At 34.8% G+C, this 16170-nt stretch overlaps 1 protein-coding gene across 1 annotated transcript; it reads left to right on the forward strand.

Moving 5' to 3' along the window:
* The first annotated feature begins 4469 nt into the window (after positions 1–4469).
* On the forward strand, positions 4470–15599 carry LOC115920652. The gene is made up of 6 exons (XM_030976955.1): positions 4470–4500; positions 6627–8553; positions 10772–10924; positions 11788–11844; positions 14011–14088; positions 14591–15599. The coding sequence occupies exons 2-6, from the start codon at positions 6999–7001 to the stop codon at positions 14791–14793; spliced, it is 2046 nt and encodes a 681-aa protein (XP_030832815.1). The 5' UTR covers positions 4470–4500; positions 6627–6998; the 3' UTR covers positions 14794–15599.
* Positions 15600–16170: the final 571 nt, after the last annotated feature.

Here is a 16170-nt window from a genome sequence, read left to right on the forward strand (position 1 = left end):
CAGAATTGCTCATTGAATATAAACCGGAGAGATCATTACGTTCTCGTAAAAGATCAATGTTCACTGTACCTAAAACTGCAACAAAATCATATGGTGAGAGATCATTTTCACATGAAGCATCTATTTTATGGAATATCCTACCAAACTACTTCACAAATATCACACCATATGACAAATTCAGGAGTAACCTAAAAACTCATCTCTTTGAAACCCAATAACCTTGGTGATAATCCCAGCTCTTCTGATTTCTTTCACACTTCTATTTCTGTTTAAGCGCATAGGGACTTTCTCATGATTGTGTTATGCGCTATATAAAGATATTTCATTATTATTATTTTTTTATTATGCAAACAAGGTTTACTATCGAATTGTTACAATGTTTATGATACCTGTAGATGCCTTATGGCACTGGTTTTTTTAACTTATACCAAATGTGTCCACAAATGGGTCCAAAATGAAATTATGTTTACTCACTTCAAACTTGTATTTTCATGATCAGGACTAATCATATTTTTGAGAAATGCAAATTCTGGACCTTAATCTATCTCCTTATTTATTCACCAGATATGAATACTTTGAGTTTTTACAATTTTATTGTGAACTATAGCATATCTAATAACTGTGATATAAAACTCATTTGCTATTAACTACACCTTTAAATATGTTGGGTCTTTAAGAATATGTTTCAGAGATTATTCATGCAAATGGTTGAGTTTCTATCTTGAAAAATACAGATTTTGTATCCCTTGAAAGTGAAAAATAGCTCTAAATTAGGGTTTTGACAATAACAAGTTTTTATTTCAATAGGTAAAATGCTTTTTTCTTAGGTCAAACTTATTTTATTATAACAACTGATGATATAAGGTAAATACATGCCAAAAAATTGGGAACCAGTGCATTGCCTAATAATTTTCATATGGCACACCACTGATGTTTCGGACGTTACACACTGTTAACATTATAACTTTATTCAAGTTAATTGCTTTTCTTTAGGTATTATTGACCTCAATTACATTAATTGTTTGCAAAAAAATACTTCTGTAACATTTATGGAAAAAAATTGTGCAGTTTTAATTAGTTTAGCACATACATGTATACCAAGTTTGTCTTCATCGACCACTCAATTTATGTAAGGTATATTATTCATCTCAAGAACGTGTACCGGTGGTTAAAAATGCTTATGTGATCTAACAGAGTGAAATATAAAGCTAATAGCAATTGTAGTCATCAAAACTCCTTAGAAAATTCACATAGAAACATACTCTTTATTGCATGTTATGAACAACAGTGTGAAATGTATACTATGGTTTGTTTCGGATGTTACACGATGTTAACATTTCAATGAGATCATCAATTTCTACAAACTCTACAATATAGATGTTTAATCATCTTGCTAATGTTCTTTGCCTTCAACTATATAGTGTGTCATTCAATAATATCACTAACACATTCATGTATGTAAGAAAAACATTGACAAATCTTTAAAAAAATAAAACTATAAAAAAGTACCCCCAGTCATGTAAGTACGGTAATAAGAAATAAGTGAATCCTAATGTATGTACATCTCGAGAATGAGACATTTTTGATGTATTCTAAAATTGTGTGTGTTTTAGGTTATAATACTACTGTAGTAACAATCATCCTTTCCCACTATTTGTATTAGGAGGCTGTTTTAAACGACAATATGTTTTAATGCTCTTAAATAAGTATTTATTTATTTATTTAATTGATGACCGATTGATGAATGGATGGATAGATTTGTTGGTCGGTTGGTTGGTTGATAGATCTTAACTCTTGCTGTGCCTATATTACAGGTGACAAACAATATACAGTGTAGGCTAAACATGTACCGTATTTGCCGGCGATAAGGCCGCAGCGCCGCACGCCAACTTTGACATTTCGTAGAGGAAAAAAAACAAAAACGGACAGCCCATTTATATTTCACACTAGTGTAGGGTTGCGGTTCTAACAGATAATTCCTACCACTCTTAACACAGAGGCAGCCCAGCAGACATGTTGTAGGATTGATAACTACTAGCTAACTGACCAGGTTTTAATGTGTAAAAGCATTACAGCATTCTATGTAGCATTCCACATACATTCCATGCAAAGTATAATAAATCAATAAATATTCATATAGTCCCATACAAGTATAAATCAACATCACAAAGTATTCTTGAATATTCAAACATAAACAAAGGGTATACATTGAATATTCATAGATATGTAAATTATATTATATAAGCTTGACTGCATCAGGTGAACATTGAAACCAATGAGAGAGAGATATAGACAGATGAAAGGATGGTGGATGAAAAGGGTGAATGTGAATGAGGGATGACCTGTTAATATGAAAGGATGAATCATAGATATGAAGGGGAGTTTCAGAAGTTCAAAATAAATCCCTACACTAGCTTACATATTTTGTATGTATGCATACATTTGAGGAGGATACTACATGTATATGTTTAGGATCATTAAATAAGGTATTACTGGTAATGCCCTTTTCTTTTATACATGTATGAACTTTCTACACAGATTAGTTACGTGTACTGAGTGCCCTTTTTAAAAGGTATTTTCAAATGAAAATTCATATTTCCGATAGATTTTTAGAAAACATTTTAATTTGCTTGATTCTATCAACTTTATATACCTGTATCATACCCATGTCATGTACATGTACACTGGGTATTGCTTAAGTGGGTGATTTTGAGCTTTTGTAACCTACCAAATAGTTTAGATTGACCATACAATCTTTGGTTATATGACATAATTTGGAACAACCTCTGTAAAAATGAAAACGTGATGATTTGCAAACACACAGCAATGTAAATAGCGAGAGGAGAGGTTGAAAAATTGAAATTTGCTATTCTCACATCTATCTTTGCCCCTCATTTGAACTAGTTAAAGTATGAAAATGTCTGTTAACAGTTTAATGTAACATCCGAAACGTGCTAACAGCATAACAGAAAGTGCTGTTAAAATGGTTGAATAATTTTTATGAGTCACTTTTATTGAGATTTTTTCTGATAAATTACAATTAAGGATATACTAAAGCAGCCAGGAATGCCTTGCACCACAAATTGTGGCTTCAATATTTATGTTTAATAAGTCAATTTTGCAGAAAATTTAGATATTTTACGGAAAATTTGATTTTTTGCATCATATTTCTTCATATTTTTATATTTAGATCTAAATGAAATTATCAAAATAGTGTTTTTAACAGGAGTGTGCATTGTGAAATCGTAACTTGCACATATGATCGAAAATTAGTTGAAATTTGCAAACTATGTGTTAACAATCAAATAGTGTAACGTCCGAAACACCCTTCTTGAGTTTACACAAAATTATTGGACTTGAAAGACCTGATTTGTGTTTTGACTTGTGTTAAGACTTATAATAACTTATTTCATAATGATTTATTTACTCCAGATACCCTCAAATATGGATTATCATCATTTATTTGGTATTTTTTGTTTTGGACGTTACATTCGTTACGGACGTTACAACAGTTAACGGAAAATTGGTTTTAACTATAAAATAGTATTGTAATGATGTATTGCAAATTTCTTTTTTTTTGGTGGGTAGCCGCCATGAAATGTTTAAAAAATGTTACGAAAGATAGGTCCTGCAGTTCATATATTTTCTACTACTTCAATTGGAAAGTTGTTTCGGACGTTACAAAATTGTTTACGGAAAATGAGACAACTTTTTCAAATTTTGAATATATTTATAATATAAGCGCTACTACAATTACATTATATTTTCTTTTAATTTAATGACTTGGAGTAACTAATAAGCTTATTCAAACCATAAACAATCTCATTAAATGATTGTTCTAGTGGGTTAAATGAGGGCCTACATTGTTTACGGAAAATGTAACGTCCGAAACACCATTTTCAATTGCACTGTTCTATCAAAATACAGGAGTTAATTCAGATGACTGTTAACTTTCTTTAAGATCCACCCATGCTCATTAATCATCAATAGAAAAAAAAACATATTGCTTGTGGGTATATATTTTTTTCGGCTTCAACCAAAAAGGTATGTCAATTTTGTTACAAAATTCCGTAAACAATTGGCTGTTCAGGGATACCTCATGCACATAAAGCAACGCTGACATTTTTTCGCTAAGCTATGGGAGGTAAACCTAGGTCCATGCTACAAGAAAAAGTTGTAACTGATTTCGAATTCTTTATCTTTGTAAAGTTTCAGGCTGTCAAAGGGTCATTAAGCTATTTGGTCATAGTTAAAAAAAACCAGTGCCTTATTTGCCTTCTCGTATTCGGACAGAACAGAAAAGAAAAGAAACGAAAATGCCGACAAAGTGAAATATAAAAAGGGAAAAGGAAAGAAAAAGAAAGTTTTAAAAATACAAGAAAATAAATGGAAAGAAAAGGGGTAAAAAAAAAAAAAAAAATGACAATGATGAAATGTTTCATGTCTTTCTCTCATGTATTGTAGCCCAGTCTGGAAAAGGAAAAGAACATACCATCTTCGGTAAGTATAGAGATCCTCAATTAGTGTGTTGAAATTGCTTAGTATTAAAACATGCATGTCCTCTCTTGAATATGTGAACAATTTCTATGTCAAATAATTGCAGTGTACATGTAATGTTCTCAAACACTTATGGAAACAAGTCCATTGTTGCATTGCAGTGTAATCTAACAGATTTATGCAAACAAGTGTTACTATCAAATTGTTACAATGTTTATGATACCTGTAGATGCCTTATTTCCACTTGCGTATTCGGGCAGAATAGAAAAGAAAAGGAACTAAAATGGGGACAAGTTGAAATATAAAAAGGGAAAAGAAAAGAAAAGATAAGTTTTAAAAATACAAGAAAATAAATGGAAAGAAAAGGGGTAAACAAAAAAAGATTGCAATGATGAAATGTTTCATGTCTTTCTCTCATGTATTGTAGCCCAGTCTTGAAAAGGAAAAGAACATACCATCTTCGGTAAGTATAGAGATCCTCAATTAGTGTGTTGAAATTGCTTAGTATTAAAACATGCACGTCCTCTCTTGAATATGTAAACAATTTCTATGTCAAATATGCAGTGTACATGTATTGTTCTCAAACACTTATGGAAACAAGTTCATTGTTGCATTGCAGTGTAATACAGATTTAACAGTTAGCACCCATATATCTCACAGAATTGCTCATTGAATATAAACCGGAGAGATCATTACGTTCTCGTAAAAGATCAATGTTCACTGTACCTAAAACTGCAACAAAATCATATGGTGAGAGATCATTTTCACATGAAGCATCTATTTTATGGAATAGCCTACCAAACTTCTTCACAAATATCACACCATATGACAAATTCAGGAGTAACTTAAAAACTTATCTCTTTGAAACCCAATAACCTTGGTGATAATCCCAGCTCTTCTGATTTCTTTCACACTTCTATTTCTGTTTAAGCGCATAGGGACTTTCTCATGATTGTGTTATGCGCTATATAAAGATATTTCATTATTATTATTTTTTTATTATGCAAACAAGTGTTACTACCGAATTGTTACAATGTTTATGATACCTGTAGATGCCTTATTTGCCTTCTCGTATTCGGGCAGAACAGAAAAGAAAAGAAACGAAAATGCCGACAAAGTGAAATATAAAAAGGGAAAAGGAAAGAAAAAGAAAGTTTTAAAAATACAAGAAAATAAATGGAAAGAAAAGGGGTAAAAAAAAAAAATGACAATGATGAAATGTTTCATGTCTTTCTCTCATGTATTGTAGCCCAGTCTGGAAAAGGAAAAGAACATACCATCTTCGGTAAGTATAGAGATCCTCAATTAGTGTGTTGAAATTGCTTAGTATTAAAACATGCATGTCCTCTCTTGAATATGTAAACAATTTCTATGTCAAATTTGCAGTGAACATGTATTGTTCTCAAACACTTATGGAAACAAGTTCATTGTTGCATTGCAGTGTAATCTAACAGATTCATGCAAACAAGTGTTACTATCGAATTGTTAAAATGTTTATGATACCTGTAGATGCCTTTTTTGCACTCACGTATTCGGGCAGAACAGAAAAGAAAAGGAACAAAAACGGGGACAAAGTGAAATATAAAAAGGAAAAAGAAAAGAAAAAGAAAATTTTTAAAAATACAAGGAAATAAATGGTAAGAAAAGGGGTAAACAAAAAAAGATGGCAATGATGAAATGTTTCATTTCTTTCTCTCATGTATTGTAGCCCAGTCTGGAAAAGGAAAAGAACATACCATCTTCGGTAAGTATAGAGATCCTCAATAAGTGTGTTGAAATTGCTTAGTATTAAAACATGCACGTCCTCTCTTGAATATGTAAACAATTTCTATGTCAAATTTGCAGTGTACATGTAATTTCCTCAAACACTTATGGAAACAAGTTCATTGTTGCATTGCAGTGTAATCTAACAGATTCATGCAAACAAGTGTTACTATCGAATTGTTACAATGTTTATAATACCATAGATGCCTTATATGCACTTGCGTATCTATTTTAATAAACATGTGAAAATTTAATTTCCTCATTTTTCATTAAAACTGATTTTTTTTCCCCTATTATTGGATTTCATCAATTATCAGCTTGATCGCTGCATTTGTATTTACTTTGTGTTTCATTTGTTTCCATAGGAAGAAAGAGATGATGAAGACGTTGATGATACAGACGCTGACCCAACATGGAAGAAGAGTGAAGACAGTGAAGATAGCAATGATGATTGTGAATCTGATGTCATTCCATATCGCGTACTGCATACATCCAGAGCAGATCGTCTATATGAGTCCAGTATTGGTCAACTTGATTCAGAAAACAACGCTGGAAATCAAGAAAAGGATATAACAGACAAAGCTGAGGATACATGTATAAAGGTTCTAACAGCAAACAACGAACTTCGGAGGAAGTGGGACAAACGGCATTTTTGTGTATTTTGCGAGAAGGACACTCCAAAATTTGCTCGTCACATCCAGTCACATCATTCAAACGAAATTGATGTTAAAAGAATCATGGCATTTCCAAAGAAGTCTAAGAATCGACGTGACTTACTTGAACTTTTGAGAAATAAAGGCAATCATGCTCATAATCTTCAAGTATTAAGAGAAGGGAAGGGTTTGCTGATTCCATTTAAACGGCCAACGTATGAAACACCAGTGAAGGACTACCTGCCTTGCACTCAGTGTTACGCATGGTATGTAAGGAGTGACTTGTGGAAGCATCGAAAGAAATGTGTCGGAAGTGCTCAGTCTGGATCTGGAAGTTTTCAGTCACAATGTTCGATGTTGCTGCCTATGCCAAAAGAAGTACCTGTAAGACTTCGAGATGAAGTCTTCAGCCGAATGACTCATGATGATGTTAGTTTGGCAGTGAGGCATGATGATTTAATCATAAAGCTCGGTGGACATCTTCTATCCAAGTTCCAGGACTCAAACAACCATTATAACTATGTTGGTCAAAAACTAAGGGAAATGGGCCGTCTGCTCCTTCAAATGAGATCTATCAGACCATCCATCAACTGCCTGTCTGATACCATTGACCCAAAGGTGTTTGATGATGTGGTCCGAGCTGTCAACAAAATAGCAGGCTTGGATGAGAGCTCAGGCAAGTATAAGACACCTTCTCTAGCCTTAAAAGTTGGACACTCACTCAAAAAGTGTTCCAGGTTTCTTATGGCTGAAGCACTGAAGAATGGGGACACAGGGCAGAAAGAAAGGGCTGAACAGTTTGGTGAATTGTGCTCTCTTGAATGGGCAGAAAAAGTTTCAACAGGTGCTCTCAAGACTCTCTACACAGCAAAGAGGAACAGACCAACAATAATTCCTTTGTCTTCTGACATACAAAGCGTGCACAACACCATCCAGCACCAGATGCAGGAGTCAATGACACACATCACAGCAGGTTCTGTAAGCAGTGATGATTTCTCCAGGTTAGGCCAAGCCATGCTTGCTCAGACTGTCCTGTTCAATAGGAAACGCAGTGGAGAGGTTGAAAGGATGACAGTAGAAAACTACAAAAAACGTACTGGAGATCTCAACAAAGACGTTCTACAGGGCCTCAACAAGCTTGAAAAGGAGCTTTGCAAGAAACTGACCAGAGTTGAAATACCTGGAAAGAGAGGGAGAACAGTCCCTGTGCTTCTGACGCAGGAAATGAAAGAAGCACTTGATGTTTTAGCAGAGGAAAGCATTAGGCAAGATGCTGGAGTCCTAGAGTCCAATATGTACCTGTTTGCACGCCCAGGTTGTACCACACCTTATAGGGGTTGTGATGCTGTGAGAAAGTTTGCTCGGATGTCTAAAGCAGAACATCCAGAAAACATCACATCCACTCAGCTAAGGAAACATGTCGCAACCATGTCCCAGATATTATGTCTGAAGGACAATGAACTAGATGTACTTGCCACCTTTATGGGCCACAACATTAAAGTTCACCGAGAGTATTATAGATTACCAGAGAACACACTTCAGGTAGCTAAGATCGCAAAAATACTGCTGCTAATGGAAAAGGGACAGATGAACAAGTGCTCTGGAATGTCCTTGGACAGTATCAATGTCGACCTAAATGGTAAGAACAAGTACATGTACATGTATTATTAAACATCTTTTTTTCCAAAACACTTTTCCATTCTGCTATGAACCCTTTCCCCTCATACAAACTTTGGAAAATTGAGTTTACGGATACATAGCAAATATATCAGAAACATATTTCCATATTGTGTCACATCACAGAAAAAAGTGTTCTTTCTGTTTAAGATGACACCTATTTTTCCATAGCTTATTCCATGGCTTAACCCTTTTCCAACTGGCCCCCCCCCCCCTCGACAAATTTCATCGCAACCGCTCTGCCATGCGAAATTTTTTCACCGCGTGACTCGCTGATTTTTTACTATCAAGTCTTGTGCAACTTTTAAGACCATTTTCGCGAAAATCGGGCATATGGTTACGCCGCCGCCCACCTTTAGTGCATGCATGTCAGACCGAAAATGGCTCAAAAACGTGATTTTGTGTACAAAGTCTATGTAAAATGTGTTTTCAGTAAGAAATCATAAATATATGAATACCTTCTCTTTTATGGGCTGAAATGAATTATTTTAGCATAAATATGCTTCCAAAATGTTTTGCAACACATTCCATCTAAAAAACAATAAAAAACAAAAGGTCGAAAAAACAAAGAAATAGGTAAGAAATTCATAAAACAGTATAAAACATAGGAAATTGATTCTCATTGCAATTTTGTTTACAAGTAGAATTGTAAGGAATCATATAAAGAATATTTACACAAAAATCAGCTTTCTAGGAGCTTTATTTAGTGAAATAGAGCAAAAAGTTTGATTTTATGTATAAATTTGCATGTGTCTGCATGTCAGGATGAACTGATTAGATTTGTGGTTCAGTTGGTCAAAGGTCACAGGGCCAAGAAAAACTTTTAAAATATCATCCAAAATAGCTTGTTACCACGATAACTTCAGAACAATTGAACAGCTTTCTACCTGGCTCAAGTATGTATAAGCATAGGAAGATGATTACATTTTGGTTTCAGGATTTCAAAGGTCAATGGTCACAGGGCCCCAAAAACTTATAAAAATCACCCAAATATTTCTGATCGCGTTGTATAAGGGGTAATATCTTTCTGATCACGTGATGGCATAGGCATAAATGTTGACCGTGTGCGGTCGAGTATTCATCTAGTTTCAGATCTGCTTACCTTTCAGAGGGAGTTATTTGTGAAAACACATGTGTCAGGTGTTATATTTAACCCTAAACAGACTTGGGGCACTTTATCCCCCTCCCCCCAGTATTCTTAGAGACCAAAAATAGCCCAGGCTTTTTTTTGGATTAACCCTAATCCCCCCCCCCCCTCGACATTTTTCGTGAGAAGTCTGAAACGCGAAAAGCTCGCGCCATGATTTTTTGTGACTTTTTTGTTTCAAGTCTCGCGCAACTTTTGAAACCAAATTTGCGACAACCAGGTATGCGGTACCGACGCTACGCGCATTTGAAAAAAATTCGTCAAGCCAAATATGATTCAAAAACGTGATTTATGCAAATTGTGTTTTCAGTCAATATTCATAAATCCTGGTCTATTTTTCATATAACTGGATGAAATGGATTAAAAATGTACTTTTTATCATAGTATGACCCTAATAATGTCACCGACAATTTCTATAAAAAAAACAATAGAAATAATAAAGTTGAAAAAACAAAGAAATACATAAGAAATTCAAAAAACAATAAAATACATAATAATTTTGTTAGAAATCTTTTCATGATAATCTGTCTGTAACATTAGTAGGAGTATCTAGACCAAAAATCAGCACATTTGGAGCTTCAGTAGGTGATTTATTTCTGCTTATTAGAATTCACGCATAATTAATGCTTAATTAGCATCATGCAATCTAGGAGTTAACATCACAGGCTATGTGCATGCCTAATTTCCGCGCGATCACGCGATCAACGGCCGAGATCAGAAGGGGGGCCAAATAAGCTACACCCCCCCCCTCCCCCCATTGACTGAAGCGATCAAAATATCCCAATGGGATCAGGGTTAAATATGCTGGAAGTATTCTTTCTAGGAACCTGCGTGTTCCTAGAATTATGGTCATGAAGCCCTATGTAGTAAGAAAAAAAAAAATAAAGTCCTGGCCATTCGATGAGGAAATAGAAAGATGGGGGTATCTAGAAACCCAGATTTTATCCTCCAAGTAGATGGACCTTTTTGAAGTCAACTGTTTATGTTCAAACCGGCCAGGCACCCAAGCCTCTCGCCTCTCTTTTCACTGCAGAAGCTTGTGAAGAAGATAACAACCCTGATGGAGATATTCAAGAAGATGACACCCCTGATGTAGATAGTCAAGAAGTGGACACCCCTGATGGAGATAGTCAAGAAGTGGACACCCCTGAAGAAGGGCACAACCCAGATGGGGATATTCAAGAAGGTGACAAGTCATAAAGACATGAGTTTCTTTCATGTATCTAATTGTATACCATCCTATACATGTATAACCTCTTTCATTGCATCTGGCATCAATTTTTAAACAACTGTAACCTCATAATGTTCCCATTATAAGAAGTTTGGATTTACCTAAAAAATACATCTATTAGTATTTTGTTTTCATTTTTTAGTCATTGCATGTGAATCTATTTCTATACTAACAACCAAAATCTTCATGTTTATTTTCACGTCCCATTTTTATTAGAATAATAAAGTTACATGCATGTGCTTGTGAAGGTGTTGAATAGTTTGGTCTTAACCAAAATTGTAGTTTCTAGCCCTGGATAAAAGTCAGAAAATGCCTGACATCTTATGAGGAAAGCTTGCTTTGTTGGGAGTTATAGAGAAATTAGCTGAATAGTAAGGATGGACAGGTGAAGATATGCTTTAGTGCAACATTGTTATTTTGATCATATGATCTCTGATGACTTTTACTTTATATATGTGTGTGTGCAGGTAAATCCTTAATTTTCTGTTAACATAATTCAAAGAAATAGAAGGATAAACAATTATACAGTTTATACTGAGATATTTCATGGTATGCCGTTATATGAGTTTTTAGTTAAAAGTCTTAATATGCTTCTTTTGCTGCCAAGTTTTTGAAAATCAAAAGGGGATCATGGAGACACAATTCATCGTCCAATTTTTTCAAAGCACTTTTTGGCTGATTAAAAAATTCTGCTAATATATATCTAAAGCCATTCTCTATATATTTTCTCTTTCTAAATTCATCAACTACATTTACCCCTATGGAGTGATTTAGTTGCCTATTAGATTGTACTTTGTCTCGTAATTATTTTTTTTCAGAGCCCCCAGTTAAGAGAGATCGAACTAAGAGCCATAGAATTGCAAAGAGATCAAGAGGTAACCAGTTCCTGAATCTCCTATTTCAACTTTGAAAAAGTTAAAAGCAGAGAAAATGTATTAGAAACTTGATAATGTGCATAATTTGCAATACTACAATGAAGTGCATGGACAAATAGTCCACTTAGTTTCTGGGAGAGGATACACGATTTCTAATTGGCTATTGAAAGGAGTGCAAAAAAATAAAATAATACAATTGAGACAGAAAAGAAGAATGAAAGAGAAGTTATAAATTGGACAATGGAATGTCCACATTTATATACAAAGTCGTTACATATTTCTGTGCCAGAATTTGTTGCACGATGTCTTTATGCCTTTATGGAAACAAGTTCCGTGTTACATTTCCGTGTGATGTCCTCAGACATTTATGCATATTAGTTTTATGTCTCATGCAATATTAGTCCAAACAAGAACTTTTTTGCACTGCAATTGTCCTCACACATTTATGGAAACAAGTTATGTTACATTCACAGATTAATGTCCTCACAAAGCTGTTCAATCAAGCCCTATACTGCATTAAAAACACAATTTATTTCTCTCTGAATAGCAGAACGAGACATAGTGTGCCATTTTTATGTAAATTCAATGAAAATTATAGGGATATTGAAAGGGATATTTAAAAATGATCTGATATTCCCATGTCACAAAGAATGCTGCAATGCATTGCATGATGCAAGCCAGACTGCTAGGTGCGTTCTGCTTTTGCTAGTTGATATTATGTGATTTTTTTTTTATTTTAACACCACCGCCAAACAAAAGTTGTATAGGTCGGCCACTTGGTCCGTTGGTCCATCTGTTTCAAATTTTGCTGATCAAAGCACTTCTTGTTTTTTAGAGATGCTTTTAATATTTCACACACATATAGGTCATGTGAATGTAAAACGCCCTGTTTTCATGTGCCAGAAATTATGATGCCATGGTTACAGCACATGGCAATAAATCAAGTAGAAATATTGCAGATCAAATTACTTCCTCATATTGAGCAATGGTCAGGAGATTCAGTACACACATGGAGGATGGGGTATTATAATCATCTTTACTTTGGTATATTTTTATGCCTCCGCCCACCGAAGGTGGTGCCGGAGGCATTATGTTTTCGGGTTGTCCGTCCCTCCCGTTTTCGTTCTCGCGATAACTTTAGAACCAATAAAGGTATCAACTTGAAACTTTTGTCATGTATGCTTATGGGAGGGACAATGATCTGATTAGATTTTGGAGTCATGAGGTCAAAGGTCACAGAGGTCATTGAATACATGAAAATGCACTTGTCTTGTGATAACTCAAGAACGATTCCACATATCAACTGTAAACCTTGGTCATGTATGCAGATGGGAAGCCCAATGATCCATGCAAATTTTTAGGGTCATGAGGTCAAAGGTCAAAGGTCATATAAGTCATGAAATACATAAAAATGGCTTTTTCTAGGGATAACTTAAGAGCAGTTTGACATATCAGCTTGAAACCTTGGTCGTGTGTGCAAATGAAAAGCACACTGATCCAAGCAAATTTTGGAGTCATAAGGTCAAAGGTCACAGCGGTCATTTTATACATGAAAATAGTCTGTTCTCGCTAAACTTATAATACGTTTAACGTATGAACTTGAAACATTGGTCATGTATTCATATAGGAGGGATAATGATCTGATAAGATTTATGGATCTATTAGGTAAAAGGTCACAGGGGTCATTGAATACAGGAAAACAGACCATGGTTTAGCTTATCAACTTAAAACCTTGGTCCTTTATGCAGATGGGAAGTACAATTATCCATAGGCCATGAGGTCAAAGGTCACATAGGTCATTTTATACACGGAAATGGCCTTTTCTCGCAATAGCTCATAATTTGTTTGACAAATAACTTTTATCATGCGAGGATATGGGAAGGACAAGGGTCTGATTAGATTTTAGATTTATGAGGCCATCGGTCACATATGTCATTGAAAACATGAATGTTCAATTCATGTTCTCGCTATTATTAGTATGCAGTATAAAGGAAGTCATGTGTTAATCTTATTCAGTTAAATATTTATTTCTGATTGCGTGATATAAATGGGAAAGATAATTCTGATCACGTGATGGCGGAGGCATAAATTCCGACTGCGTGCGGTCGAGGATTCATCTAGTTAATCCAGAAAATAATGTTGTTCTCTCTCTCTCTCTCTCTCCAGAGCTCTCAGATGAGAGGGATGGACCTCCTGGGTCTATGGAGCCAAAAAGTAGCCATCCTGTTGCAAAAAGGTCAAAAGGTAATAATAGCATGTAGTTCAAACTTTGCTTGTAGTCCTATTTAAACCCTAATTTAGCCGGGTTTTGGGGGTCTTCTTTTGCCAGAGGTTGATTTAACTCCCCCCCCCCCCCCTCCCATCTTCAGATCTTGGCTACTGGTTGCACGATCACTGCAAAAATCTGCATGCAAGTAGAATATAATGTAACTACGCAATCTAAGAGTTAACATCACAAGCTATGTGCATGCCGAATTTCGGCGCGATTGCGCGATCAACGGCCGAGATCAGAAGGGGGGACCCAATAACCCCCCCCCCCCCCAATGGACTGAAGTGATCGAAATATCCCAATGGGATTAGGGTTAATTGCATGTACATGTTGGATATGTGACAATGTACTTTAGAAGGAATTGTGAAAATTTCTTGATTTAGATGACTTTTTTGCATCACATGAAGTTGTCCTTAGGTTATCAAATATGCACATGCTTTCTTTTCACTCTCCTATAAAATCTCTTTTCATTTACAGCGGAACGCATTACCTGGACAGCAGCACAACACCATGCTGTAGACACATTTTTCAAAAGAAATTACAGGACATTCCAAATTCCAGGGAAAGAAGAATGTGAGGAATGTAGAAATAAGTATCCTGAACTTGCAACACTACCCTGGACTAAGATTAAATACAGGGTTTATAACATTATTAAACAAAACAAACTAAAATCCCATTGAATCCATCTTACCTCAATGAAGAAAAGTGTACACACACACATGTATGTATATAAATATGATTTATTGCACTCCATGCAAATCATGAGGTTTGATTCAATCACAAGCAAAAACAAATAAATGAATAAAATGATAATAATTCAATTGTATACTATGCAAACATTCAAATAATTTCTATAAATGTCAGATAATACAAAGCAAAAAGGTTTGTAATTAATATGGATCACCTTGATAAAAATTATAGCTGCAAGAATGGTAATTTGTATAACTGCTGTTGAATTGTCAAACCATGAACAAACTTTCTACACACAATCGGAAATTGCACTTGAGAAGAAAACAAACGATACAATAAATTCATTGCTGAAATAAAACAAACATAAACATTCCTTTATAAGAAATATGGATGTGATTGACATTCAATCTGCATCTTACAGCATGGACTGCAATGTATTATAACAAAGAGAATATGCGTGTGTGTCAGCATTTCTTTTATAATCAAAGTGTATAAAGGTGGAAAGTGTGCACATGTGCAGAATACTCCATCCACATTTTATAGCTGTACTGTGCATTACTTGAAATTAATATTTTTTCCTGACCTATTTGATTTCTATCCCAAGTTATGTGTAAGAGATCAAAATAAATATTCCATATTTCCACGATATTCCAGGAGGAAATCTCCCTTTGAAAAGGGTTTATTTGTCACAGGTCCATGTCCTAAAACATATGGAAACGTTGTCTCATCCGCTCAATCTAACTTGCGTGCATAGAACAAATAAGCATTTTTCCATGAAAAAGTGAAGTTTTCTAAAATGTGCGTTTCTTTCCAGCATTGGGGCGCCCGGAAGTCACTCGGGTAACATTTCATAAAGTATAATATAAAAAGACCATATGCAAATTTTCTGTACTTTTGTCGGAAAAAATACATTTATCCAGCACAATGTCGTCTCTTTTTGCGTTGGAGAAGAGCAAATAGCGAGTTTTAATCACACTTTGGCCGCTCTCGTAAGCTCTCACTCGTTTCACTGTGGTCAAGCGACTTTGGGGCAAACGGTTAATGAAAATACTAATCGTTAGCTTTCTTCTGGTATTAAACTTGTTTTGATTGATTGTATAATTTTGTCGGAATAAAGGAAACAAAAAGGCTTGACCAATAACTTATCAGCGTCTGAATTGACCTTTTGACCTTGAATTCCCTGATGCAAGCGCATAAATGACGTCATCTTCGCTAAATCGGTGTCTTTTATCGTAAAATGCTACACTTTCACAATGTTTATACATCTTTTTTTAATTATTAGTAAGATATAACATATTTTGTCTGATACCACTGAAGTTGGGGTATTTATTTAATGAGTTATTTTAAAATAAGAGCCATTTTACTGT

This window comes from Strongylocentrotus purpuratus, unplaced genomic scaffold (assembly GCF_000002235.5).
Source record: "Strongylocentrotus purpuratus isolate Spur 01 unplaced genomic scaffold, Spur_5.0 spur5_scaffold_9, whole genome shotgun sequence".
Lineage (NCBI taxonomy): Eukaryota > Metazoa > Echinodermata > Echinoidea > Camarodonta > Strongylocentrotidae > Strongylocentrotus > Strongylocentrotus purpuratus.